The 27,541-nt window shown below is 33.2% G+C and overlaps 3 protein-coding genes across 7 annotated transcripts; 2 read left to right on the plus strand and 1 right to left on the minus strand.

Annotated features, from left to right (window-relative positions):
* The first annotated feature begins 320 nt into the window (after window positions 1–320).
* Window positions 321–14,745, plus strand: LOC142626284 (uncharacterized). Of its 4 annotated transcripts, none has more exons than XM_075800092.1 (8): window positions 324–812; window positions 883–1,023; window positions 2,644–2,742; window positions 5,035–5,111; window positions 5,319–5,427; window positions 5,579–5,907; window positions 7,071–7,165; window positions 14,482–14,745. In XM_075800092.1, exons 1-7 carry the CDS (start codon window positions 698–700, stop codon window positions 7,161–7,163), a joined length of 963 nt encoding a protein of 320 aa, XP_075656207.1. In that variant the 5' UTR covers window positions 324–697; the 3' UTR covers window positions 7,164–7,165; window positions 14,482–14,745. The 4 variants fall into 4 exon arrangements, with proteins under 4 accessions (XP_075656209.1, XP_075656207.1, XP_075656206.1 ...); XM_075800091.1 differs by having other exon boundaries at window positions 326–812; window positions 7,071–7,180; XM_075800094.1 differs by lacking the exon at window positions 7,071–7,165 and having other exon boundaries at window positions 321–812.
* On the minus strand, window positions 7,824–14,377 carry LOC142626283 (uncharacterized). 2 transcript variants are annotated; one of them, XM_075800090.1, is made up of 7 exons: window positions 13,737–14,377; window positions 11,043–11,280; window positions 10,786–10,976; window positions 10,417–10,652; window positions 8,887–9,130; window positions 8,653–8,760; window positions 7,824–8,205 (listed from the first exon to the last, which is right to left on the minus strand). In XM_075800090.1, exons 1-7 carry the CDS (start codon window positions 13,953–13,955, stop codon window positions 8,083–8,085), a joined length of 1,359 nt encoding a protein of 452 aa, XP_075656205.1. In that variant the 5' UTR covers window positions 13,956–14,377; the 3' UTR covers window positions 7,824–8,082. The 2 variants fall into 2 exon arrangements, with proteins under 2 accessions (XP_075656205.1, XP_075656204.1); XM_075800089.1 differs by lacking the exon at window positions 13,737–14,377 and adding an exon at window positions 11,615–11,997.
* A 10,390-nt stretch (window positions 14,746–25,135) lies between the features above and the next one.
* LOC142624487 (LOB domain-containing protein 37-like) lies at window positions 25,136–26,520 on the plus strand. Its single transcript, XM_075798062.1, has 2 exons — window positions 25,136–25,651; window positions 25,759–26,520. The coding sequence occupies exons 1-2, from the start codon at window positions 25,468–25,470 to the stop codon at window positions 26,232–26,234; spliced, it is 660 nt and encodes a 219-aa protein (XP_075654177.1). The 5' UTR covers window positions 25,136–25,467; the 3' UTR covers window positions 26,235–26,520.
* Window positions 26,521–27,541: the final 1,021 nt, after the last annotated feature.

The following is a 27,541-nucleotide window of genomic DNA, read 5'->3' on the forward strand; positions in this document are numbered from 1 at the left end:
CAATTCAATTACAAGACTTTGTTAGGCGTGTGTTAAAAGTGAGAATACTTCAATTTTCTTTTTTTGGGTTGGCGTGTTTATCTACATGTCGAGGCCATAAAACTTTGAGCTTGAAACCGGGTCCAACGGGCCTTGAAACGACAATTCTGGACCCATTGTTTCCTTTTCGACAACAGTCTATCCCCCATGGCCCACAATCACAATCAGGTCTGAGTCACGCAGCCTTAAACATGCACAAACCCCTTCCCTTCAATAAGGGTCGGCAGCGCGCAAATGAGTACAAACCAAATATTTTACTAAGATTTGGGAAAAAGAAAGAAACAAACTTGAGGAAAACTGAGCCCATCAGAATTCCCATTCCAAATCCCACGTGAGACCAGTGGCTCTAGGCTCTAGGCTCTACCTACTGGTAATGTTAATAACTCTACTGATAGGAAATTCGTGGCCCAAACGTGTTTCACAAACACAGTTTTTCTCCATATGGAAAAAGTGAGCAGAGAAAGAAGAAAAGAATAGAAAAGGAAGTGAGAAACCAACAAAAGCGGGAAACTTCGAATCAGGAAAAAAAACTCCCACACCACACCACAAAGCCACAGCCGCCCACAGCAACATTGTATATAAGTACTTTCTTCTTCTTTTTTTCATTTTTAGGGTTCAAAACAAAAGTTTCTTCCAAACAGTGTGGTTCAGGTTCGCCATGGACGATGTTAGGGCAACCTCAGCTTGGGTCGCCACCCACTCCTCCCATGTCGTCGTCGACTCCGCAGGTTTTAGGCGCATGGCTAAAAAAATTTGGTTTTTGCTTTGTGTGTGTAAGTTCTGTAACAGTGATATTAACAATGCTGCATTTGGAGGCTAAGGAAATTTTGGTTATTTGTGCAGGGATTGAGAAAGTTGTGGACAGTATTGGGCCAATCCCGAAAGTGGAGTGGGATTTCGAAGGGATTCACTATTTTGATAATGGCCCTCTCACTGTTCAGTACCTGTTTGTTCTGGACGCTTTGAATTTCTGTTTTTGGCCTGGTATGTTTGATATTTTTTTTTCCTCGTCTTTCATGGTGATTTATTATTACAGCTTAATTTATGTTTTTATTTTTTGGGATAGGTTTATTTATGTTTGTTAATGGTACTATGAAAAGGTTGTTTATTTTTTGGTTAACTTTTTTATTATTATAAATCTATCCTGGGATTGATTTTTGAGTTGGGTCCCGTTTGGCAGTTTCCAATTTATTTCTTTTTTTCCATGGGAAAGAAAAGGCCAAGAAATTCTTGCAACGTGTTGCTTTTAATTGTTTACTTCCTTTGTTTTTGGCCCTTTTTTTTTTAATTACTACTTTTTCTCAAAGTGTTTTTGTTTTCCTTTAAAAATAAAATTTATAGATTTTGAAGTTTCATGAGACCTAAAACAAACTGGCCCTTGAGGTTTATTAGTAATCATGGTTTTCAAGCTTGATTTGCCTCCTTACTGTTGCAAATTGGCTTTTAATGACCATTTTGCAACAGCCTAACCCATTTATTTTATTGGCATATATTCTTTACCATTTTTATTATAAAAAAAATTTGGGGGACTTGGTCTTTTTTTTTCCAAACTACTATGAATAGTTAATTTGAAAAGTCTGGCTGCGGCATCTTTTTTGACTTCCCTATGTTTAGCCATCTTTGAATTGTTTTCTAAAGTTCAAAAGTTTTTGGCAACTGTCTTCCGTTTACCACATTTGTTGCAAAGGCCACCTTGACAAGATGTTAAAAATTCTTTTGAGTAAAATAATATCCCAATCCTCAATATTTGTTGGGCATTATTTTTTTTCGAAGGATATTGCAAGTTTCACAGAACTAAAGCACTGCTTTATGTTTGAGATGCTCAAAATTATGCAACATACATGGTTAGGAAGATGCTTACATATAGCTGGACTGACCTGCTTCTTGTTTTGCATTTAGTTTATTTGATTTTGTGAAAATTGGACACGTTAGTCTTCGTCCCTATTAATGGACTTCAACACTTGATGCGTGTCAATACTTGTTTGTTGGGCATAATGTAGACTCATATAAGTCAAGCAGAAATACCATGGTAATAGAGTAGAAATGCTATGTTAATAGATCATGGTGTATGCAGTGTAAGGAGCTGATTATTAATACCATTGAATGAATGAATTAATAACACTATTTGCAAGAGAATAGAAGTGATGAGAAATTAAAGAGCTAGACAGAAAGTGAGCCTGGGGTTGTTAATCAACAAGCTGGTATCCATAATTGATGATGTCCCCTGTCTTTGGATATATTCATTGGTGGTCAAATCTCTTAGGAAATGGTCTACTGATGCAACTTTTCTGAGCTAGAGCAGCTTGTAGTGGAAGCAGAGAACTTCTTCCTACCTTCTGATTGATTAACAAAATATAAAGCTAAAACAATGCAACCAGCAAAAGTAGCAAAAGTAACTTTTAACTATTCCATTCTTGTTTTGGTTAATTGATATCGGTAGCTTGCAACGTTCCAGTTAATGATTTTTTGTTTTCCTGCACTAGTCAGTTCATCCTAATGTCAAATTGGATCTCATGAACTCATCTTATATATTTCTGGTTATTGCTCATGCAAAGGTGTAGTTTACCATGCTAACATCTTTTGCCCTCTTGCTTATTGCTATAGACAAGGAGCTCAATTATGATCATTTGGCCTCGGGGCTAAAGGCTGCTCTACAAAATGACCAATCTGCATTTGATGCAGATCGCCTGCAAAAGTACACTGGTATTATTCTTGTTGAAACTTCTATCATTCTATGTCCGTGCTAACATGTACTGAATTACACATTCACAACACACAAACATACAAATATGTTGAGGGTGCCTTTTTCATTTAATTAATTGATATCTCAGTCATTAGAAGAAAGAACTGAAACAACTAGGATCAGGGACTTAAAAAGAAGAAAAAAGATTCACGCTGGCAATATTAGTCTAGCCTCAAAATAGTACACTTCACGTCATCAGAATTGACTGATATATCTTCAGTTAAAGAATATCAAATAAATATTGAAGATTGACCTGATTGTTGGTTGATGAAAATCTTATATAATATTGGAAGCTCAATCAAGAATTCAAATTAGAGTCTAATTGCATTTCAATTTTGAGCCAAGTGTCCTAATTGTACTTTAATTTGATGCCAAGTGTGTTTAGACTATGTTTCAGTCTTATGCCAAGTGTCATTCCGTCTCTAATTTTGTGTCAATTGTCTTTACATGTAAGTTCATGAATCTATACTTAAAAACATGTAAAGAATAAATTAGAATTTATTATACTTTTACGTAACACTTGATTCTTTAATACTTTTAATCTATGTAAAACTATTTTAAGTCCATCTAAAATTACTTCTAGCTCATTTTACTAAATCCATTTGAAACCATTTCTAATCCATTTATAACTAATCTGGATTTTCTTAGAAAAACTAATTATTATTTCAAATATAAAATTCAACGAAAATTTTATCATGTTCTAAAAATTGGTTGTTCATATTCAATTTATTTTCATAATAATTCAATTGTCATAGGTAAACCTATGAAGCACATATGCGTTTTCGGATTTGGGTGCGGGTGCGGGTGCAGGTATGGGTGCGGGACTCAGCAATTTTTGAAAAAGTATGGTATGGGTGCGGGGGGTGCGGCAATTAAAAAATTATTAAAAATATTTTTATTTATATTTTCTATATATTGTTAAGCATACCTTTTCACATTATATAAACATGTACCAAATTTAAAAGCAATATTAAATAATAACTAAAACATGATGTTCATAAATTTAAACCCAAGTCACAACTCACAACATTACAGGCAGCTTATATAAAAATTAAAAAATTAAAAAATTAAATCAAAATGAGTAATAGAGCATGTGAGAGTATAATGGAGGGTGAGAAACTGAGAATGAAAGCTTTGATACCTGAGTTGAGAGTTGGGTCAGTGAGCTTGAGAGTTGAAACTTGAAACCGAGTGATGGAGATGGTGGAGACAGAGAGCAGAGAGGCTGTGAGTGAGTGTGTGAGTGAGACTTTGAAATTGTCTTAGGCTCTTAGTATGGGTCTGTGAGAGAGAGGGGAGACAGAGAGCAGAGAGGGGAGGTGGAGAGCACAGAGCCGAGAGGGAGAGGAGAGCAAAGATCGAAAAACAAAAGGCTAGAGAGTTTAGAGTTTTCCGTTTAAAGCTTGGGTTGAAACGGTGTGTTTCGCACCTTTTTTTTTTTTAATGTTTAACTTGAATTTTGGTCTGAATCGGCTGTATCGGCGTCGGTACGGACTGAATTGACCTATTTTGGCAGTTTCGGCTGATACGACTCGATTTGGTCCAAATCGGCGCGAATTGTCCCGAGTTGGCGTGTATCGGGAAACGAAAAAAAAAAGTGACGCGGCACCGACGCGCAGGCAGAGGCGTCACCCACCACGTCAGACTCCAGTGCGGTGGCTCTATAGCCGTGTCGGTGCTTCATAGAAGTAAACAACAAATAAATTTGTTGCATCACAATAATAGAAATTAAGTTAACAAACTCTCTCTCCCCCCCATCCCCCAACCCGCGGGAAATAAAACAATCAAGAGTGAACAATTTGCATACTATACTAAATAATAACCTTACAAGGCCTTTTCAAGAGTTGACAAAAATATAAAACCATTGGTAGTATTCAACTTAGGTAGAAATTATAATATGCATGGGGCATGGGGTTACAAGTTAGTTTGTTACTCATATTTCATTACGGCGACAAGTAGATTACTTAATTCTTTTTTTAGTTGATATTTTCCTCAATTCAATGTCATTTGGATTAAATTGACCTTCCAACAACAAAAACTTTCGCTTTCTTAAAACAATATTCCTTCAAGATTTAAATTTGAATTTGTGGACTAGGAGTTCAATGCTTAATTTTTTACAATCGAAACTCCTTTTTTAGAGATACATTTCTCTATTGAGTTATATGTTTGACACTATGGAAATCTATATTCTTTCAGAGATGAAATGCTCTTTTGTTAGTTAGTAAAGTAAAGAGATCAATATATGTTTCCAGGGCCTCAACTACGTGAGCTATTGAAGTGGCCTAGACCACTTCCATTGGAGGACGAAAGAGTTCGTTTACTTCATGAGGTAAATTACATCATACCTATAATTTTTTTTTGAATTAATCATCATCATACTCACCTTTTTGTGTATTTCTCACCTTTCTTGAGAAAAAAGTCTTCAAGTTTCTTAAATTTTTAGTTCTTATTTGTCCGGATCTACTTCTTGTTATGAGCTATTCCCAAGCCTAACAGCAGATTAAGTTGTTTGATATCAGTTAGTTTGATGACCCAGGTTGGCTGTGAACTGGAAAGAAGTTTTGACGGCAAAGCATCCAATCTTGTCAAGTCCTGTGGAAAATCAGCCCTAAAACTTGTAGCTCTTGTTACACGTCACTTTCCTGGTATTCCCTGGTTGCTTTTGTTTTTTCTGTGTGTGTTTATTTGTCATAAATTTTCAATCTGTTGGGTACAGCTATGTCTTGAGATGGTTGTCTATTTTGTAAGTAAATTTGTATACTGAATTTCTGATTCCCAAAAATTAAACTATACTAGGCTTTCGAGACCACTCACTGTACAAGGGCCACCAGGTATTCTTGTACAAAAGAGCTCAAATATTTGTGGCAGATTTATGGGGTGCATTTAAGGGCCAAGCATATGGGCAATTTAATGACATTGGCTCAATCACTATAATGGCGGACTATATTGTTCCAGCAGTACTGCGGCAGCTTGGTGTGCTAAGATATAGTTCAACCCTTGCCAGCACTATTGAAGCCAATAGTGAAATAGGTCCAGGCAGTGAGGAAGAGGTTGAACTACGAGCTTGCTCTGTACATGCCGTGGAGAAAATGAGGGAGTTGATCAGTATGAAATCAGGAAAGCAGGTAATGCTATTTTGTCCTGTGCAATTTTTAGTGTCATCTTATGTACATGTATGGAGGGTATTTTTAATTTGCTTACTCAAATTTTAAAATGGTAAAGTCTTAGGGTCCGTTTGAGAGTTCATAAGGGAAGAGAATTGAATGAAATGGAATGGTCATATGGAAAGGAAAAGAATGGAATGGAATGTATTTAAGTAAGGGAAAAAAATGGAAAAGAATGGAATGGAATGGAATTAAGTAACCTTGATTGGATGTTTTAAAATAAATGAATGGAAATGAATGAAAATGAATGAAATATAGATAATCTTGTTTGGGAGTAACATGAAGGGAATGAAATAGAATCATTTTATGACAATATTACTATTAAACTCCTATTTTAAAATAAAGGGTTGAATATATAGGGGTATTTTGAGAGTTTTAGTAAAAAATTCATTAAATCTAATTTCATTCCCTCTCATTCCTCCCAATTTCGGGAGAATGAAAATTTGAGGTTTTAAGAAAATAGAGAGGAATGAGTGTTCCCTCCTACCCATTCTATTCCTTCCCACTTAAACTCCTAAACAAGAGAATGGACTTTCCATTCTCTCCATTAAAACTCCCAAACAGAGGAAGAAGGGAAAAATATTCTAAAATTATTATTTTCATTCATTTCCATTCCCTTCTCCCAAACTAGGCCTTATGGAAATGAGAAATTTGAGTTAATAAATAAAATTAAATCATTCTTAAAATATGTCGTAATTTCTAACAAATTGTGAAAAAATGAGTTGAACATTTAACAACCATTAGAACTTAGAAGTATTACTTATTTAAATAAAAAGAAAAAACACTAGAAGTATTAACAACTATATATATATATATAAATTTAAAGGTTTGATCTGCAAGTAGTTTAGTTAGTAATATTTTACTTGGCACAAAAGTATCATGTTTCTTTTTATTGTGTACAAATGTTTGATATGCAACAATGGCGGCTGTTTTATTTTATTTTTATCTTTTTTCATTGATAGAAAAAGGCTCTGACAGAGAGAGAGCCTTCAAGACATTACATCATATTTTCTGCAACTTATGAAACAATTCCTTAGAAATTATATCTCTTATTCTTCCTCAGCACTTCACCAGATTTCCTCTTTCATTCTTTATCATTCTATTTCTGGGACTTTTCTGTTCAGGTGCTGAGTGTGGAGTTAGACCTCTGGCTCTGGGCTTCTGGGGTTCAATGTTCATCTCTGCCACACCATCGAACTCTCTCAATATATTATTGAGCGTACGTTACACCATGGTAGCTTTCTTCTTATATATATTTTAGTGAGAATTATTAAGATCTTGGGTGAAGTTTTTGGACAAGTGTGACAAATGATTCATGACACCCTTTATTCTGATCCTTCTCATGGAGAGTCACAGCTTTGGAAATTTTAGAGGGTACATCTTTTAATATTACTGTTTAATTGATGCTAATGAATCAAAGGATTTTGAGAAAATGATTTGACGTTGAGTTGCTAGATGAAATATTTCATCAAGTGGCTACTTTTCCAATGGGCCCTGGAGCTATGTCTGCAGTTATTTTACTTTTTCATGCGCATTAAATTGTCTTTCATGAGAAGAAATTTGGTATCCATCTTTTAATTATAGTTTGTAATTCTCCATAGACCTTGGACCTCATGATTTCATCTGTTTATACTTTTAGCCGCTAAAGAGTAAAGTTTCTGTTTTGAGATGTGGTGCCAAGATATATATGTTTTTGAAGACTTATAAATATAACAATTTTGATAAAGCATATTATTTTGACTAAAAGATAATAATTATATGGTTTTGTAATAGCAAAATTGAAATAACTACCTGTTATTTTAGTTTATTAAAAAGGACTTCCCTTCGTATATGTAGGATTATGATATGACTGATAAGAAGAAAAACACTCTGAAAGCTTTACTAACATAAGATGCTTATTGATTTGTAAGAACACCAATAAGAACATACACAAAGTATAATAATATGGTGATAAACTTAACGAGGGTAGAACTGGTACACAATAAGACAGTGCTGATGAACAGTGTTTTTGAATAAAGGAGAACAAAACCTCCCTTTTTTCTTAATACAGGTAATAGATATGGATAAAAGCCTAGTTGGAATTGAAATTGTGACCCCCAGTGTCTCCTTGACTTGGCAGATCAAGGCTTGTAGAATTTATGTTGAGGTGCTAGGATTTTTTGTGATTGGCAAATTTCCATCGTAAGTGCATTTTAGGACATCTGGTTTCCTCATTAGCCGGGGCCCAACTGGAACCTTGTTGTTTTTGGGACGAATATCCTACACACAGACAACTATCATTCTTAAAGAAGCTGATGTACATATACTCAGTAACCAATATTTGATATTTCCAACTACCATCACTAGATTACTTTATGAAAGCTTGTTATTCTTGAAGCACATTTCAACACCCTAAATCTGTACATAGAAAGAGCCTGCTAATCTTTTGTGGCAAAAATGTTATTGAGGTTTTGGAACCATAGATAACTGTGATTCCTTTGCATCTAGACATGCTTATCTCCTGTAATTTGCTAGTCATTTAGGGACATTAAACATCATTACAGAGTGTTGAATGATAATGTGAAGAGGAGTTCTATCTTTTGAAGTTATGGCAATTTAATAGGTAGTCAATTAGCAATCTGATAAAGCTGAGTAATTTGAAGATGGAGAACTTTTAGTATGAAATTGTGATTTGTGAGTGTTGAAAAATTAGAGGGAAATTGCTACCTGGTCAAAGATAGCTGTTGGGATTGCTAGGGTAGCACAAGCATTGGGGGAATCAACTATTCCAGATATTCTTCCTTCACATGGGCAGCATGACAGCAGAAGATAGACCTGTTAGCCACCATATTGTCTTCTAGATCAATCACTTAATACAAACCAAATTTACCATATGTATGAATTTTGGTGCTTCTCTTTGTGCATGTGCTTGCGTGACTTAATGGAGACAGAGACATGAACCTGTTCTTTGGAGTACCCAAATTTGGAGAGGTAGTCGATGGCGTTGAGTACTGCTCGCTTATAAGCAACACTCGCATCAAGGTAGTGTTGCCTCCCACTCTCATCAACACTGATGCCCTCAAATACCAACCATTCTGAGAATCTAGGCTCAACAGGGCCTATCTCAAAGATTGGGTTTACATGAAGAGGAGTGGGACCCATTGGTGTAAGGTATTCTTTCATTCCACCCCTTATAATGTCACACCTGATAACACGATAACAAGTGATATAACCCTGGATAAGCTATGAACAGTTGATGGAATGATGTTGTTGTGAATCTTTTTATTATTATGAAGAATGGTTTATAATGGGCAAAAACATTCAAGTGGCATTAATGTTTGCATCATGGTTGACATCAAAATTGAGTATTTTAGGTCTTTGAAAGAGGTTTGTATGAGGATGCTTAGATGTAGATGGCTTAGTTCTTAAGAGTCCTAAGGCCCCATCTTGCATTGCATTTAGAGGCGGGGAAAAGACTTTAAAGGGCTTAAAGCTCTTAAGCAAAATTTGCCACTGTTCGGTAAGTTTGCTAAAAAGCGTATTTTGCCCCCCTAAATCTGAAATTCAAGCAATGTTCTAGGTTTTAAAAGAAATAATAAATTAACAAACATACCCATGCTGACTTATCAAAAAAAAAACAAACATACCCATGCTGATTTTTCAAAATAACACCCAATGCCATTTAGGAGGGAGAACAGAGTTATGTGAGTGGTTGCTTCTTTATCAAGAGAGCTGTTAGATGGATTGGTCTTGATTAATAGCATAACTTGTGTTTGATCTTCTCAGCTTTAAGTTCTTGCTTATTTTTCAAAGTAACACCCGCTGACGTTTAGGAGGGAGAACAGAGTTATGTGAGTGGTTGCTTCTTTATCAAGAGAGTTGTTAGATAGATTGGTCTTGATTAATAGCATAGCTTGTGTTTGATCTTCTCAGCTTTAAGTTCTTTGGGCTATTAGTAGCCATTTGTGTTCGTGTAATTATGGCTATAACAGCATACTTTCTAGTCTTTTTAAATATCCAAATTACCTCTAAAGCTTAGTATGTTTTTTCCTTGACACCTATTATGATAATTGCAGTTCATCCTCTTGTACTCACTATTGAAGTTATCCTCAATGTGACAAGAAATCAAATATTTTATGGAACTACAGAACTAGTTGTTTAAAATGTATAAGACCATACATAAGATAGGGGGGGTCAACTTGCAGGAAATTGCATTTTCAATTTGAATGCAAAGAAATCCATTGATTTATTGTAACAGTCTCCTATATTGAGTTTAGCAACTTACGTATGTGGCAGAAGTCCAGACCTCTTATTTATTTTTATTTTTTACACTATATTTCCTTAAAGAAAGGAATTTTAACATTATATGCTCCAGTAATTATGTCTGTTTCTCTTCTTGTGTATAAGTTTGTAGTAAACCATGAGAAGAACATGTTGTAACTTCATACCAATTAAAGTAGAACTTGAAATGTTACGGGAGATAGAATGTACTTGAGTTCTAGGAAACCACTCATCTCAATTGCCCCACAGAATGAGACTTCACCATCCCCCTGAGAGAAGTGCATGTCACCAGTACTGAAATTTGCTCCATCTACAAATACCGGAAGGTATATCTTTGAACCTCTACTAAGATTTTTGATGTCACAATTTCCACCATTTTCTCTTCCTGGAATTGTTCTCGCAGCCTCCCTGGCAATCTTTTCCCATTCTGGAGTGCCCTTTTCAATCTACACATGATCATGACACATTGAGTAACTACTTGCAGCTGATATGAGATTGTTTCAGTTTCAACTCTCATGGCTAACATCTATTACAATAAACAAAGGTTTTCTCATGTTTTCTTTGTTCAATGTATCATACCTTTCCAAGGACACAGCCTCTGGTTGTTGGTAGGTTTGCTAATGGTCGTGAGTGCAAAACCTCACATAGTTTGAGCGTTTGGAGCCCATTTTCTTCAAGCTCTCTTTCCCTCTCGTTCCATATGTTGAGCAGTTCCAATGATGGTGCAGTTCCAATGATTCCAGGGTGAGTTAAGCCCGGAAATCGTACTCCTGCTATGCATATATAATATGTGAGCAACGTGAATATGAAATGCATTCTATTCATTTTCTCATTACCTGGTATGTGAGGAGAGTAGGCATATATTCCTTCAAAGTACCAAATCGCTTTGGTTGCACAAGGAAAATGGTCAGTCAGAAAACCACCGCCATTTTCTCTGTCAAATGTTGCTGTATAACCCCATTCATCTCCAGGAAGAGGACCCAAGTTCAATATTTCAACTACTAGGAGATCACCCGGCTTGGCCGGTGTCCCATCCTCGTCCACAACCCTAATTGGCCCGCTGAGGTAATGTACCTGAGCCAGTTACCAAAGAGACCATAATCATTGCCCTACTCAAAACGATCTTTACTCAATAGGATAATGTTAGAGATAGCCCAATAGCACAAGCTCAAACTCAGTCCTTCTATGTAGATAAAAATACAAATTTTGTTTTACAATAAATCATATAAATCATAATATAAATATATATAGTAGGCTAAACCTTAAACTAATAAACTTTTAGCACAAGTTGGAGATATATGTCAGTGTCAATAAGTGGTATCTTCCTATCAAGTAGATGGCAACATTCACCTCCAGAGTTAGTAAGTTTCTCTTCAGTGGATAGGTTAAATCAAGTTCATATACTTACAGCTGAGAGGTCTATGGATTTTACATCAACTGCGGAATCATCATCTTTAATGGCACCTCCAGTCCAATCAGTCATCTCCACTCTAAAAAGCTCGCCAGCTTTGACCTCTGCAACATGGGGTAGTTGAGGATGCCAACGGTTGTGAAGAGGAAATTTTTGCTCCCATGGCTTCTTTGTCAAGTCTATGGGTACCACTAGTCTTGGAGTTGAAGGAGCCATGAATGAGTTAAAAGTGGAAGAGCAAGAGAAGATACTAATCTGGAATTTATTGTTTTTGACTTATGGGGCTAACTGGGTGTCATCAGTTGGTTGATTTCCATGCATAGGATCCATCGCCAGTACACGTAGTGATGACGTGTCAGGGAGCTCGTATGACTAGAATAATGCTGGGCACTAGCTTTGGCACAATTTTGTGTCATGCCTCGCTGCAATGGGTTGTGATTAAAATAAGAGTGGGTTTTCACCTAATTTATTGGCACATTTTTATTAATCACAACTCACTATGCGGTAAGTTGTGATCTAAAGTTGTGCCAAATTTAATATCCTAGTATTGCTCCGGATGACTAAGAAAGATCTTTTGCAAATATATTTCCCTTTTATTTTATTTTATTTTTTGGTTGAATATTTTCCTATTTATTTTAAATCAAAATAAATATTTTATCTATAATGTGACAATTTTTTTCCAAATGGTCCCTACTGCTTGTCAGGGCTTAATAGAAAGGACAAAAAAACACCAAGACTTTAGGGATTAACCTTCGCACCTCAAATTTTGTGGTAGTAGTGGTAGGAAGAAACCACGAAAGTGTGCTAGTCACTTTCACTTAACTAACCCCACAAATAATGTAAAGGGATAAACAATGGCAAGTAGGTTTTGAATAAATAAATTTTGCTAGAAAGATGCAGAGAAATTCTTTAGGTTGCCTTGTGCTTCTTGGACATTTAAAAAAATAATAATAATGTAAAAAATTTCTACCCATGTATTTTAGATTCAAACTCGTTTTTAATACATCAAAGATCTTGAATGTGGAGACTAATAGTTCATGTTGAAAAAAAAAAATTAGAGTTCAGAGAACAGTTAGATGTACAATTTTAATTTCTAGTTAATGTTGAATTAAAGAAACAATTAAGGAAATTATTAGGGACTTGGAAGAGGCAGATTCCAGGGATAGATCTTAAGGGGATAGGGCCACGACAATTTGGTAGATATTTCCTTAATCCTTCTTTATACCCAAAAAAAAAAAAAAAACCTTAATGGGAAAAAAAGAAAAGAAGAAGTCCGTACCTACCTGAGCATTTCCGAAAAATATTCATGTCGATTCACGCGTTTCATAGTTTAGTAAATTACACTCCTATCTTATTAAATATCTTTTAAAATTTTGATGTGAAGGGTAGTTATATTATATAATAAAAACACAGAAGTCCTCTTATCAAAAAAAAAAAAAAACAGAGAATTCCAAGTTATTTTTACAGTTTATACATAATAAAGGGTTAAGAGTATTTACTATTTAGTCGAGTATCCCACAAAAGATTTTTTTTTTTTTTTTTTTAAGTAGGAAGAGGTTAACTTTTTCTTTTTTTTCCAAAAAAAAGTAGTTGATTTTTCTGACAATTTTTTTTTATATTTATTATAAAGGTGATCTCTCATAATTAAAATAGACAAAAGGCCTCGTTACCAAGACCCAAAAATATATAGCATTTAGACACTGCCAAAATACACAAAAAAAAAAATCTAGAAGCTGATCTCTCATAATTTATACATACATAATTTCCAAAAAAATTTGTTAGCATACAAGCTTTTTATTGATTTTACACTGGCCCTTCAAACTCTTGAATTTACTCTACAATCGCCTTATGTATATATAAAATACTTTTACTGGCCCTGGGCTGAGATCATGCTTGGTTTTTTTAACATTAACCAAAAAAGTTGTCCCCACAATTTCAATCATCTGTTGTTTTTTCTGCAATTAGGAACTCTCAAATTTCAAACATAGACAGATAAAGGTAGCTACTTACAAAGGACATGTTGCATCAGTACTGTGCACGCAGTTTGATGAAACTAGCTAGAAATTGAAAACATTTCTAATATTTTTGTATCAAATTAAAACTTAAACAAGGAACTCACAATAGATTGTTCAGCATGCTTGATGTCCTCTGCAGTGTAGTCCTGTGTTATACCTCCTCCACTGAAATCCACCATCTCTACTCTAAAAGCCTCTCCTACTTTAACCTCAGCAACCGGAGGTATGTCTGGGTGCCACCGGTTGTGAAGAGGGAGTTTCTGTTCCCATGGCTTTTTCTTCACATCTATAGGCACAATTAGTCTCGAACCATATTGTGCCATGGCTGGCTCTATCTAAAATTTCAGGCTTTTGGTCTATAGCTATAGCTGAAGGAACAAAAGTTCAGTATCTTATTAAGAAGAGATTCTTCAAAAGAAGCTAGAGTCTCATAGCTATTCATTTTCATTTGGAAGTTGACACCCATGATAGGAACCACTAAATCAGATTTTTTTTGGTTTTCTCCTTTGTGAATGGACCACTGAAAACTGATTGAACTTTAGGCACAGCTTTTTTAAAAATTAAAAAAAAAAAAGGGAAAAAACTGTTTGTGTATATGGTGAAAGGATTACTAATGGTCATGTTGTCTAATCAGTGCAATGTGGTTCCATAAAGTTTTCTGATCATGTAATATAAGAAGAGTAAAGTTCAGCCACTCATGAAGGAATGATGCTTGCACCTACTGCTTGTACTTGTATCTATATAATCAAAGCTAATTTGGTTGGTGTCTGATTTCATCTAACGTTGTATCTTGTACTAGACAGTAGTAGAGATGCCCCAATTGATTAACATAACTTATTGTGGACTTAGGTACAATCATCATTTTGGAATAGAAATTGGGCTTCAAGCTAATCCCACTTGCCTCTCTGAAGGACCCCACATATCGGAATCTACTGGATATAGCCTGCACTTTCATGATGATTTGAGCTGTTGTTTGTTCTCATAGAGAGAAAATTTTTATATAAAAGTTCTTTTGCTTTATTCAGGGCTGGTCCCAGAAACCATTCATAGGTATTTGTACTACATTGAAAATTTACTTGATCTTAAATAAAAATGGTGGCATTTTTGGCTTTATTTTGCGTGAGAATCATTTATTTATATGATAGTGTTTTGCAGAGAGAGAGAGAGAGAGAGAGAGAGAGAGAGATGTTCTTAGTTTAACCAATTGGCACCTTTTATATATCCTAGAAAATCTTTTTCTTTAGCTGAATAACAAAGGAAGATCCTGTTTGAGCTTGATAATAAGATCATCTACTCCTTGATTAGGAATTAATGTTTGACTCCACAATGTTTGAGTTTAGATAAAGTATAGGAAATGGATATGTGGATATCCGTAGAAAACCTAAAAAAAATTATGATATATATAAAGGACAAGAATAAATTTTTAATATTGTAATACTACCTTAAAGAAATACGTAAATTATTTAGAAAAACCTAACTTATCCACAAATAACCTAACTTATCTGTGGATTATAAATAAAATAAAATAAAACAAACGGTGCCAATGTTTTGTTGTAACATGCCCACAAAAGTCAAAAACACCGTTGCATTCCTAAGGCAAAACTGTGGGAATAGGGGGTACAACCACTTCACTTTAATAATACATTATTATTACTCGCATGCACAGGTATATCACGAAATAACAGCTTGGTAACTTCCTGGATGGATCCACAGCCACAATAAATGGCTCGCGAAATAATAATGTTGTTGGGCCACCACCAATGTGGTAGAAAGAATGCTTTTCATTCATTAAAAAAGAAGAAGAAGAATAATAATGAATGCTTTTCTCAATTAGTGAATTATAGAAAGAGACTTTAAATAAAGCAATTTAATTGCTTTGTAATTTTGTTTTACATCCGTGTTATAAACACAGGAACCCAAAAAGTCACATCGAATTGGAACTTCGCCCAAAAAAAAGAAAAGAAAAAATCAATGGAGCTTACGTGTTGCTTCTTGGGATTACCCATTTCATTTGCCACGGGAGAGTCACATTTCGTTGCAAAGCATTGTTCATGCAAAAAGAATTTAAAAAAAAAAAAACCATTTTATTTCACCAAAAAAACCACTTTAATAATTTATTTTACATTTTTACATAACTATTTTTACAATACACTTTACATCATTTTTTTTATTTATATTTTATACTACATCAAAGTAAATTATTATTACTTTAATGTTAAAGTAAGAAAAAATAAAAAGATAGAAAGTGACACAAAAGAAGAGTGAAAAAAATAGAAAAGGAATAAAATCATTTTGCATGTTGCTAGAATGCTTAAGCCATGCAGTTTCTTTTGGTATTTTAACTCACCGGGGTTTTTTGTGCAATTTTAATGAATAGTATTATTTATTTTACATTTTAATGAATTATGCATAAAACTCAATGAGAATGCTCTAATAATAATGTCTGAGTCAATTGGCTAATCTTCTTTTCAAAGATCACATCTATTACATTACTGCACACAATAAAATAACACAAACAATCAAACAAGTTAAAATTTAGCCCATAAAACACTCTCTCATGTTGTTTTCACGGGGCCATGGGTAACCTGCAAGTGGGAACAACGGTGACATAGTTTGAGCGTAGAGATAAGGATGCCACCTCCTCGCTGATTAGGACTTCTCATAATCTTTCACGCGCCGCATAAATAATTCAATGTCTACTGCACATGGAAAATCTTAAAATATTTTAATATAATCTTCCACGCATATACTATACACTATAACATGCCTGCACTACGTTGTGTTACACATACGAAACATGTGTTATGTTGTTGAATTTTGGCTTTAGAAAGTAGAGATAGAGTAGCCGAAGTAAAAAAATTGGTCTCTTCCTTCCAAGCAATTTCTTGTTGCTGAGTTTTTCGCTATTCATAAGGTAGGTATGATCATAATATGAAGATTCTCTGCAAATTTGGGGCCCATGCATGCTTATCATAATCTTGGATGACCGATTCTCAAACACTATTCTTATCCACAAAAATTAATCTCAATCACTATTATTTCTTGTTACATTTATGCTTTTACTGCACATATATATGGAATCTACAAGTTAAAAATCGTTCCAAGTAACTTAAAAGTGATAAATTATTGTATTAATAATAACTAGTAGTTATAATAACTTATAATTATTGGTTATAATAGAGGCTTTAATACTTTTACTACATTAAGAAAATTTGTTACAATAACTTATAGTGAAGAATTTGTTGCAATACTTTGATATTTTTGCAATCTATTAGAACGGAAATTTCAAAATGATATTTTATAACAATGAATATATTATTGCAATAATTTTATATCAATTATTTTATAACTTATTACAAGATAAATTTAAAATAATTATTAATTACAACATGCTACTAACCCCACAGCTCGAATCATTTCCCCCTTAGACATGGACGGAGCTATTATTGGACTAGGGGGGCAATGGCCCCCCTAATTTTTTTTATAAAAATATTATTATATTAATAGGTACTAAGTTTAACAATTTTGTTCAATAAAATTACACTTTGCCCCCCTTAATAATGCCATTAATTCTTTTGAGAGTAATCTTATAACTAAAAACGTTTTTACAATGTTTATACAAACTATTAAGGTAGCAAATTCTTATTAGTTCGTACACTTGCATAACTTTTTATATATCAATAACCACTTATCACATTAGCAATTTGTAAAAATTTTGTAGTTTTAGCATTTTTCACCTTTTAAAGGACATAAAAAATTAATAGATTAAATCTAAAACAAAATATAAAAACTCAAAAAAATTAGCTCAACAACAAAAATTACCAATATAATAAAACTAAAAAAATTAAGTCCAATCAATATATTTTACCCAGAACAAACTACTTGGCCATTTAAAAAAATTTTAACAAAAATCCTTAGTAGTAAAAAAATAGACTCAAGGGTCGGATCCACCGCACACAGCTAGCAGCAAAGTCGCCCCCCCTAACTCCAAGTCCTGGCTCCGTCCCTGCCTCTAGACCCTCAAGCACTTTATGCATGGAGATGTACCAATTCAAGTACGAGGTCTTTTGAATGCCAACATTGTAACAATATTTATTTATTTCTTTTTTACTTCTTTTCACCAAATTTATTTTGTTTGCAATTAATTAAAAGAAGTTGTGCACTAATTTAAATATTTTTAATTTAAGTCTAAACTACAAATTTTCCATGTAGCAAGAGTAATTATTTTCATAAAAAAGTGAATCCCAAATAAATTCACAATAGATATTTCTCATTTTTCTATATTTAAGTAAGAAAAAAGTTAATGAATGCTTTAAAGACATTAGTTTAAGGAATAATTTTATAATTTTTTTTATGGAATATTAATAAATTATTATAAAAAAAAAACTTTTTTTTCACGGCTTTTAATATATTCCATTCCATGAAAACGGTATAAACATTTTTCTGAAAGAATCCATTAACAAGTGTCTTAGAGAGTAGAGAAATGCACACATCGACCCATTTAGTAAGAAATAGCCCGAATATGAATTCGGATAATAAAAGAAAATAAAAAAGTTACTATCCATTAATAATTTAACAGAGTTTTTCCCCCTCTACATTGTGATAGCCATTACCCTCACATAAAAGTGAGTTTCACATATTATATTCTCTCTCTCATGCCATTAGTTATTATGAGCATTTTGAAATTCTCAAATCTAATCTAGTTCAGCTTTGACTACTTGAGCTTTTTCTTTTTTGGTCGTACATTCTTAGGTACAAAAACATATGTAATTAAAAAGTAATAATAATAATAGCACTAAGCATCCACTGATTAATGAAAAACATGTCATTAAAAACTAATAATAATAATAATATAAATGATATTGAACAATAAAATATTGACTATAAAAAATGATTTTAAACAATAAAATAGATAGCAGAAAAAAATCAATAATTAAAAGTCACTTTAAATTAAGTGGTGAAATATTGTGAAAATCCTATATTTCCCCCCAAAAGAAAGAGTTATAATAAATTATGAAATAATTTAAATAAAACATAAAAACAATTTTGGATTTATTAAAAAAATATTTTTTGGAACTTTTGTGACTGAGTTTCACTAAGAGAAAACTATCTTAAAATATTAAGCAAAAACAAAAATGATTCTTACATTGAGCTTTGTGGCATAACCAAGACGTGTAAGATCCAAAATTTACTATTGCAACGAAAAATTATGGAAGTTGATTAATATAATGTAAAATGCACGGTGAAAAATCTTTTAAATTTTTATAAACTTTTGATAATAGATTTGCAGTCTGATTACTATTTGAAATTTCTTATAATTTTAAGAAAAGCTGAGGGTAATAAACTTTTAAGGAGAGTAGTATATTAAAATTTTTTGAAACTTTGGCAATAGATTTCTGCATATAAAAAATTGTGTTTATAATTTAAATTCATAGATATAACTTCTAGAGTGGAGTTAACGATGCAGAAATCAGTTTGCAAAGTCTTTTAAGCACATTTATAACTTTTTTACCCATTTTTTGTTAGTTTGAGTTTCTTGTTTTTTTTTTTTTTTTTTTTTTCCTATAAAAAATTTAATAAAAGAGTTTCTTGCTATTTATCTCTCTTGATAGTTTTTCCCCTTTTTTTTTTTAATAATTTAGTTGGCTTAAGCTTCCATATTAAAAGTACCTTACTTATATATGTTTATGTTTATATAATGTATTGTAGGCCCTTATTCAATTGATATATATTTTTTTTGTGTTATTAACTGTAGGGTCAATGGGCCCAGGAACACGTATTGGGTTGGCCCAAGAGTATTTTTTAAGCTAAAAGCCAAATTCAAAGACACTGAATGGTCCGAGGATATGAGAATATCAACTCACAAAGCAATACTAATAGGTAAAGAAGTAATATCCGATCAAGGATATCCAAGAATGTGGTCCGAGGAAGAATATGTCATCGGCTATGTAAAGCCGAGATAAGAGAAGGGCTGGTTAACGTCCACAAACAATATTCTAGAAGATCCTATATGTAAGGATAAGCATGGTACATGTGGAAGATAAGAAAAGGGGCGGTGGAGTATTTAAGATAAAGTTGTTACCAACGCCCCCCGCATTGAATGCTCTGCAACTGCTTCATGGGTGGGAAATGATATAAAAGGAAGAGGAAGATGCTCAGATGGAGGGAGGAGAAAAACAAAGAGAAAACATTGTATATATCACCATCCTTAATTGTAATCTATCTTTGAAAGAGTTAATACAAATCATCATCGGCTTGTGTCCGAGAATAAAATTCTTTCACATAAACAGTTCCTTGTGTGTAATGTTGTGATCGAGATCATCATCTTAGTTATCTAACATTACTAAAACTTATATTTCAAGTTCACTCTCTATAAATTTCATTGTATTGGGCTTTTTAGGCCTATCCCTTTCTCACTGTGGGTTTGGGTGCAAATTGTGACCTTACATTAACCATTGCGATATTGAACATGCCAAAATTGATCACTCCATATAATTCCTTTCAATTATTAAAAACAAAAAATTTGGATAACGTTAACGAAAAAATTGTTTTAAATTTTCTTAAAATAAAAAATTATTAAAATTAAAAGTGTGTGTGTAAGAGAGAGAGAGAGAGAGACGTGTTTGATTGGCCGGTGATGGAGGGGTAATCAAAGACTGCCACGGAGTTTGGGTTAAGGGGTTCTCGAGATCAATTGGATACACTACTAGTGTGATGGCTGAGTGGTGAGCATTGCGGGATGGTCTGTTTTTCGCCATTCAACTAGGAATAAATCAGCTAGAGGTGGAGCTTGACGCTATGGTGATTGTGGAGATGCTTAATGGTGCTGATTGTCTTAACAAAATCTACTCTCCTCTATTGTATGATTGCAGGTCTCTCATAGCCAAGCTCATGTAGGTTCAGGTGGGGAATGTGTTTTGTTGTTTTTGACACCTCCCTTCTGTTGATTTGAATGTTTTGCTTGATTCAAGTGAAAATGGGTTGTATTATTATAGGCGTGTTGCCACTACTTTGGCCTCTGTGGTTATGTAACTGTTGTTTTGTTGCTTGTTTATATATCCAATTGTTTAACCAGGAAATAAAATAAAATAAAATTTCATAGCAAGCCATCACACCGAATAAATTAATCAAATTTTTCTTTCAAACTTTCTCATCAACCAAACAGCTTAGAGCCACCAAAAAGGCAAAAACAAACTAATATTTTCTAAATAACACTTTATCACCAACCAAACAGATAAAACAAAAAATTCTGAATTATTTTTAATAAATAAAAAAATTTTAATTAAAAAATAAAAGACAATAAACTTGTGTTCATGTTTAGGAGCCCTATTACCTAACCTTGAGCGAATAATGCCTTTGTTCATAGTCATGCCACCACTTGATCCATAAAACTACAAGCCACTAGAAAGACCAATTGTGGTGTTCATGAGCCTTGGTGCGTATTTATTCGGTTGGTCTTGACCAATTGGTGCTAGTATTTTTGGGTCGTGGGTGAAGCCAATTATGGCATGGATAGTAGGTCGTGGGTGATGCCATTTATGCCATGGGTAGGGTTCGATTGATGTGGTAAATAATTTCTTTGTGCATGTATGAGTGCGCGTACACACACAAACAAACTTAAGGTTAATTTGTAAGGTTTTTGTCGAATTTTTTACTTTTAAGTTCTTTTTTATGAAAATTTTATTTAACATGATAATATTAAAATTAAAAAAATATATTAAAAGTTTAAGGGTCAATAACACAAATTTAATAATAGAGACTAGAGTAGAGTGTGTCTTTAATTTTCACAATTGACCCAAATCCTAGGGGTCTTTTTACAATTTTTATTTTTATTTTTTTAAGTGTTATTTCAATGGCTACAGGGCAACTTTGAGACTGAATCAATTGGCCTTCAAGTGTGACCTTTTTTTTTTTTTTTTTTTTTTTCCATTTATAGCTTTTTAGAGTTCAAAATTGTTCTGCTTTTACTGAAAGGTAAGGTGAAAATTTCTGTTTTTATTCTCTCTTGGATCATACTGGGTTTCGTATCACCCTTTCAGGTTTCAACTTTGTACCACTTGCTTCAAAACATGAGTAGAAATCCCATTGAATAAATTCTGGCAAGAATTGATGGTAATATTGGTTTTTAGAAACTTTCTTAATGGTGCTAATTAATCTATTTATCTATCTATCTACTATTTATTTATATATAGGAAATAACTTGTAAGTGATTTCTGCTATTAAATAATTTAAATGATGCACTGTATCAAAAAAATAGTTTAAATGATGCACGAAATACGTTGATGACAAAAGAGTCTTTTTTCTTTTCTTTTCTTTTTTTTCGGTTCTCAAAAGAGTCTTTTCTAGTTGCTGATATGCTAGCTCTTTATCCTTTGTGCGATGGTTGCAACTCCATCCTTCCGAAGATTATTCTTGGTAGGTTGTCTTCAATTTCGTAATTTTTTATAAGGAATCTTGTAATTTTGTAAATTTTTATCTATTAAGCTAGGTCTATTATTGTATATATCGGAAAATTTCTCTCGCATCAATGCAAGGGTTTTTTTTATTTATTATTTATTATTTTTAGTTTCAGCATATATGTGTAAAGGAGTCATAGCTTTCGTGTAGTTTTTTCTATTTTCAATTTTTGGGTAGAATTCATGTAGTTTCCACGTTGAAGAAACTCTCTTTGTAATCCGCGTGATGCATGAGTTGATGAAGAATTTCATTTACCTTCGGAACCTTTTAAATTGGACATGTTCTTTTGTTTTAAATATACAATGACAAGTGGTAGTGAATTTTAATCCCACATTTTATTTAGTTAATGAATGATGTGATATTTTCTATAAAAAAAATCATTTAAAAAAAAGTATTAGAAATAAACCAATCCCGTTCATAAAAACATATTTCAACCATGATACCCATGCGTCCAGTAAAGAGCAGATACACTTGATGGCGCCATCATCATCATTATTATCTGTATATATTAAGAAGATTCAGAAAGTTAGTTATTGCTTTTTTTCTTGTCAAAAATACCCCTAAATTAATTAACCAACAAATTAAAAAATTGGGTTAAAATAGTAAATTGGCAAAAGAAAGTTAGTTATTATTTTTGTTATTGTCAAAAATACCCCTACCTAAAACTTAAAAAATGGGGTTAAAATAGTAAATTGACAAAAATAATAAATTTCTACTTCTACGTTGAAATTTCTTCATGCTTTTTACGTTGATTTAAATTCCTACATCTACTCATTAACTTCCTACAAAATAGGACTACTTTTTTGTTAGTTTTAAAACTCCTTCAATCTACAAAACTCATCCTACGTATTCATCACACCCTTAGATTTTTTTATTTTATTATTATTATTATTATTTTTTGTGATTGAAAAAAGTAGGAACCTCAAATTATAATAATTACAAAATTTTGTTATTGTCAAAAATACCCATACCTAAAACTTAAAAATGGGGTTAAAATAGTAAATTGACAAAAATAATAAATTCCTACTTCTACGTTGAAATTCCTTCCTTTTTTATGTTGATTTAAATTCCTACATCTACTCACTAACTCCTTACAAAATAGGACTACTCTTTTGTTAGTTTTAAAACTCTTCCAATCTACAAAACTCATCCCACGTATTCATCACACCCTTAGATTTTTTTTTTTGTGATTGAAAAAAGTAGGAACCTCAAATTATAATAATTGCAAAATGATTAATCTTTACTCAAAAAATAGAAAAACGTCTGCTAGTTGTTATTATTATTATTATTTTTTTTTGAGAAACATGACGATGCCATTAGGTATTGGCTGTAACTTTTATTGTATAGTATTTGGGGTTACATAGAACTCATGATTAAATTAGAATATATATGCATTCAGCAAAAAAAAATTTAGAATATATATACAAAATAATTTTTCTGGTCCATTTACCAAAAAAAAGAAAAGAAACAAAAATCTGATGGTCCATACCGAATAAAGTAAATTATATATAATTGTGAAAGTCCCAATCCTTTCCAGCTTCAGTTACTATTATTAGGGACTTGGGTTTCTTTGTATCAGGTTAGGTAATCTTGTGGTGGATATACTCATATTATATAGTATATGAATTTAATTAGGGTAAAAACTAAAAAAAATAAATCAGTTACTTTTAATTTCAAATCTGAGCTCATCTAAGCAAAAAACATTGATCTTTTTTACTATTAGGAACTTGGGTTGTTCTCCATCGGGTTAGGTAACCCTTTGGTGGATATACTCAGATTATATATATTTGGTCTTTTTTTTACTATTAGGGACTTGGGTTGTTCTGTATCAAGTTAGGTAACCTTGTGGTGGATATACTCAGATTATATATATTTGAATTTAATTAGGGTAAAAATTGAATAAAAAAACAGTAAATTTTTTTTATACAAAATAAAAATTCTACATTAGCCTAATTAAAGTGTATTTGTGTGAAATTCTCTCTTAGAGACTTGAACTCTGGTCCTTACCTCCCACACTCCATAAACACTTATACTTATAAAGTGACTATTACACTAAGAATGTGTGGTGGTAATTACTTTTATTATTTTTTCATAAAAAATTTTTACAAATATTTTTTAAATTAATGCTTTTAAGGCATCTTTTAACTTTTTCGGTTTAATTATATGTAATTCAATATAAGAGTTATAAACATTATAGGAAATAAAGTACTAGAATTAAGAATAAGAAGTATCACAACAATTATAACTCAATTAAAACTTTATTATAAGTCCACGTCAAAAATTTTAATATTTAAAAAAAAAAAAACAAAAGTACTTACGTCAATGTAATGGAAGGTAGATGCGGTGGCTAGTTAAGCATGTAGATGACAGCTAACTAGGTGGTAAAAATTTTATATTAATTAACAGTGCCATACCAAAGTTAATTTTCAAGAGTCTATAGAAAATTAGAACAACAAATTAGCTTCGAATTATTATACAACTGTCAAATTGTCATTGAATGTTAATAATCTATTGTTAGTTCCAGCGGTAACCATGGTTGTGTTTCCTGATCTCGCACAAAACCCTCAATGATTAGTCCCTTAAAATATCATATCTTTTTCCCCACTAGCAAATATAATATATAACCTCCCCAAAAACACACAAAATAGCCAGTAAATTTACGTACATGTGCACACCCCCCTACGGTAAAACCAAGAGGAAAAAAAAAAAAAAACCCCTTTTCGTAATTCTACAAGAAAATTTTTTCTGACGCCAGGAACTTGGACAACTCCAACTTTGAATATGAAGAAAGTGGAAGAAGAAAAAAATAGAGAGAAATGATGAAAGGGAAATCCCATCAATTATCTAATCCACAAACAAAAAGCAAAAGAATCCAACGGTGGAGAAACATCCATCCGCGGAAACACGGAGCCGCTCGCGCCCAAGACCTTGGAGTCCCCACACCTCAGAGTAAAAAAAAAAAAAAAAGAAAAAAACCTATTAACATTACTTCCGCTCCGCAAAACAAAACAAAACAAAAGACAGAGCCCACAAAGCCACAGCACAGCACATCACAAACACACACACACACACTTCTCTCAAGTTTCACCCCCATCACCACCACCACCTCCTTCCACTACGAAAAAACTAACTCAACCCTAGTTAATCATTCCCTACCTTCTAAACCCCACTTCCTTTTGTTTATATATCACCCTCTCCCCTCTCGCCCCAAACCTTCATTCTATTCCTTTTCTTTCTCTCTTTCCTTCTTTCTTGTGCTCAAAGAAATATTGCATTCTCATAATCTAGGCTGTTCATGTAAAAGAGACTGAGAGTCCTGAGTCTTGAAACCTTTTGAAACTTTGAAACACAGATTATAATAAGAGAAAGATAAGAAAAATGAGTTGCAACGGTTGCCGAGTTCTCCGAAAGGGTTGCAGCGAATCGTGTATTCTACGGCCTTGCTTGCAGTGGATCGAAACCCCCGAAGCCCAAGGCCACGCCACTGTCTTTGTCGCCAAGTTCTTTGGTCGAGCTGGCCTCATGTCTTTCATTTCCAACGTCTCTGAATCTCAACGACCTGGTACATATATATTGTACATATCAAATACTATGTAATTTTTTTTTTTTAGTTGTGTTATAGTCTTTGTTCTGATTTTTTTTTTTTGTCTTTTGGTTATGTTTTTTCAGCTTTGTTTCAATCTTTGTTGTTTGAGGCGTGTGGAAGGACCGTCAACCCAGTAAACGGCGCCGTTGGACTTTTATGGACTGGTAACTGGCACGTGTGCCAGGCGGCGGTTGAGACTGTCCTACACGGCGGTACTTTGCGTCCGATGCCGGAGCTTCTCACAGCCGGTGCACCGATTCCAGCCTCCGATGAGGTCTCCGAGGCCGAAGTGACCTGTACCAACATGTGGAATCTCGGGGATCCGAGTCCGAATTCCCGAGCCAAGGTCTCGCCAAAACGCCGGCGATCTGGCGAGCAGAACAAACCGTACCAGACCGATCTTGATCTCCGCCTGACTCCGGCGAAAGTATCGGTGTACAACCCGGAGATCCGGCGCCCGGGAACTCCGTCGATGAATTCCGAGGAGTCGGTGACGACCTTCGAGAGTGGTTTTGCAGATCAGTATGGAGAAAGAAAGCTTCTCAACTTGTTCAATTGAAGTAGCTTAGCTCTCCCTCTGTTTTTTTTTAAAAAAAAACTTTTTTGGGGGTGAATTTGAAGTTCACACGTGCGAGTAGAGTACGATTAATATCCCTGTTTTTTAGGGGAGGGCGTTTATGATATCCGGTATTGAAATTCCGGCGAGATTTTGTGAATCACCGGCACAGGATTTCTTTATTTCTCTGTGTTTAGAGAGAATAGAGGAAGATGAAAGTTTGTCGGTGATGTTTTTATTTTGTATCTACCTATGACTATGAGAGATGATGAATAATGATTCTTGCTAATCTTCTTCTTCTTCTTCTTCGTTGTTGTTGTTTTTTTTTTTTTTTTGGATTTTTTTTTATAAAGCATTAATTAATTAATGGATGCATTGGATTTTAATCATTTTATGATGAATGGTAAAAATGTTTAACAATTTGACGGGGGTGGGTCCGGGTGGGTCTGCAACTAGTTGCTACATATCCGTAACCACGGCATGATCCACTTGTGAAACATGCCACGAATAAGACTGAGTTATATAATTTATCTAATTAAAAAAAAAATTATATAATTTATAAACCTTAAAAGCGAAACCAAATATATATGTAGAGACTAGAGAGAGAACCAAATTAAGAGAGTACAATTCACATGCAATTTGATAGTGCTAATTGTTCTTTACACTTTGTAAAGAGTGTGTGAGGATCAATGCTCATTTGGTCGGTCATTAAATGTATCAATAAATATTTTTGCCAACAAGAAGTAACTTGTGAAACACACACACAAATAATTTTAGTGGTAGGTAACAAATTTTTTTCCTTGCATGTGTTTGAATTTTCTTCTCTCTGTTTTCCGCATATTAGTTATTTCCTCTATTAAAAAAAGATCTATGATAATGTTAATGACATAATAAAATTTTATAATTATTAAATTTTTTAAAGATTATAAATTATGATTAGTATAACATCACATGGGCTGCCTATAATTTTTTATTATACTAAAATTATAACTTTTCAATTTCAGAGGTTAGAAGAAAAAATATTTGTTATATTTAAATAGACTTATTGATCTAGAAAAAGAGATTTTGAAGTTTTACTAATATGCGGAAATGATAAATTTCAAGTAGTGACCGATTCAAATTTTATCCCTATGGGTGAAGAAAATTTCTGTTTTCCTGGGACTAACACCAATGCAGTTTTCAGTATTTTAAAGAAAAAATGGATTTGCTGGCTCCGTACAGATTCCTAATCTTGACTCTGAATCCTGAATTAGTTAATGTGTGAATGTGATATGTGCAATAAAATATAATACTCGAACCAATCCCAAATT

This window comes from Castanea sativa, chromosome 2 (genome assembly GCF_040712315.1).
Source record: "Castanea sativa cultivar Marrone di Chiusa Pesio chromosome 2, ASM4071231v1".
NCBI lineage: Eukaryota > Viridiplantae > Streptophyta > Magnoliopsida > Fagales > Fagaceae > Castanea > Castanea sativa.

Coding starts and splice junctions, on each gene's coding strand:
- LOC142624487 (XM_075798062.1), top strand. CDS start 25,468: ATGAGTTGCAACGGTTGCCGAGTTCTCCGAAAGGGTTGCAGCGAATCG. Junction 25,652..25,758: donor CTCTGAATCTCAACGACCTG/GTACATATATAT, acceptor ATGTTTTTTCAG/CTTTGTTTCAATCTTTGTTG.
- LOC142626284 (XM_075800092.1), top strand. CDS start 698: ATGGACGATGTTAGGGCAACCTCAGCTTGGGTCGCCACCCACTCCTCC. Junction 813..882: donor TTGGTTTTTGCTTTGTGTGT/GTAAGTTCTGTA, acceptor TTATTTGTGCAG/GGATTGAGAAAGTTGTGGAC. Junction 5,112..5,318: donor GAGTTCGTTTACTTCATGAG/GTAAATTACATC, acceptor TTGATGACCCAG/GTTGGCTGTGAACTGGAAAG.
- LOC142626283 (XM_075800090.1), bottom strand. CDS start 13,955: ATGGCACAATATGGTTCGAGACTAATTGTGCCTATAGATGTGAAGAAA. Junction 10,977..11,042: donor CTACTCTCCTCACATACCAG/GTAATGAGAAAA, acceptor TATGCATAGCAG/GAGTACGATTTCCGGGCTTA. Junction 8,206..8,652: donor CAACAGCTATCTTTGACCAG/GTAGCAATTTCC, acceptor GTCTGTGTGTAG/GATATTCGTCCCAAAAACAA.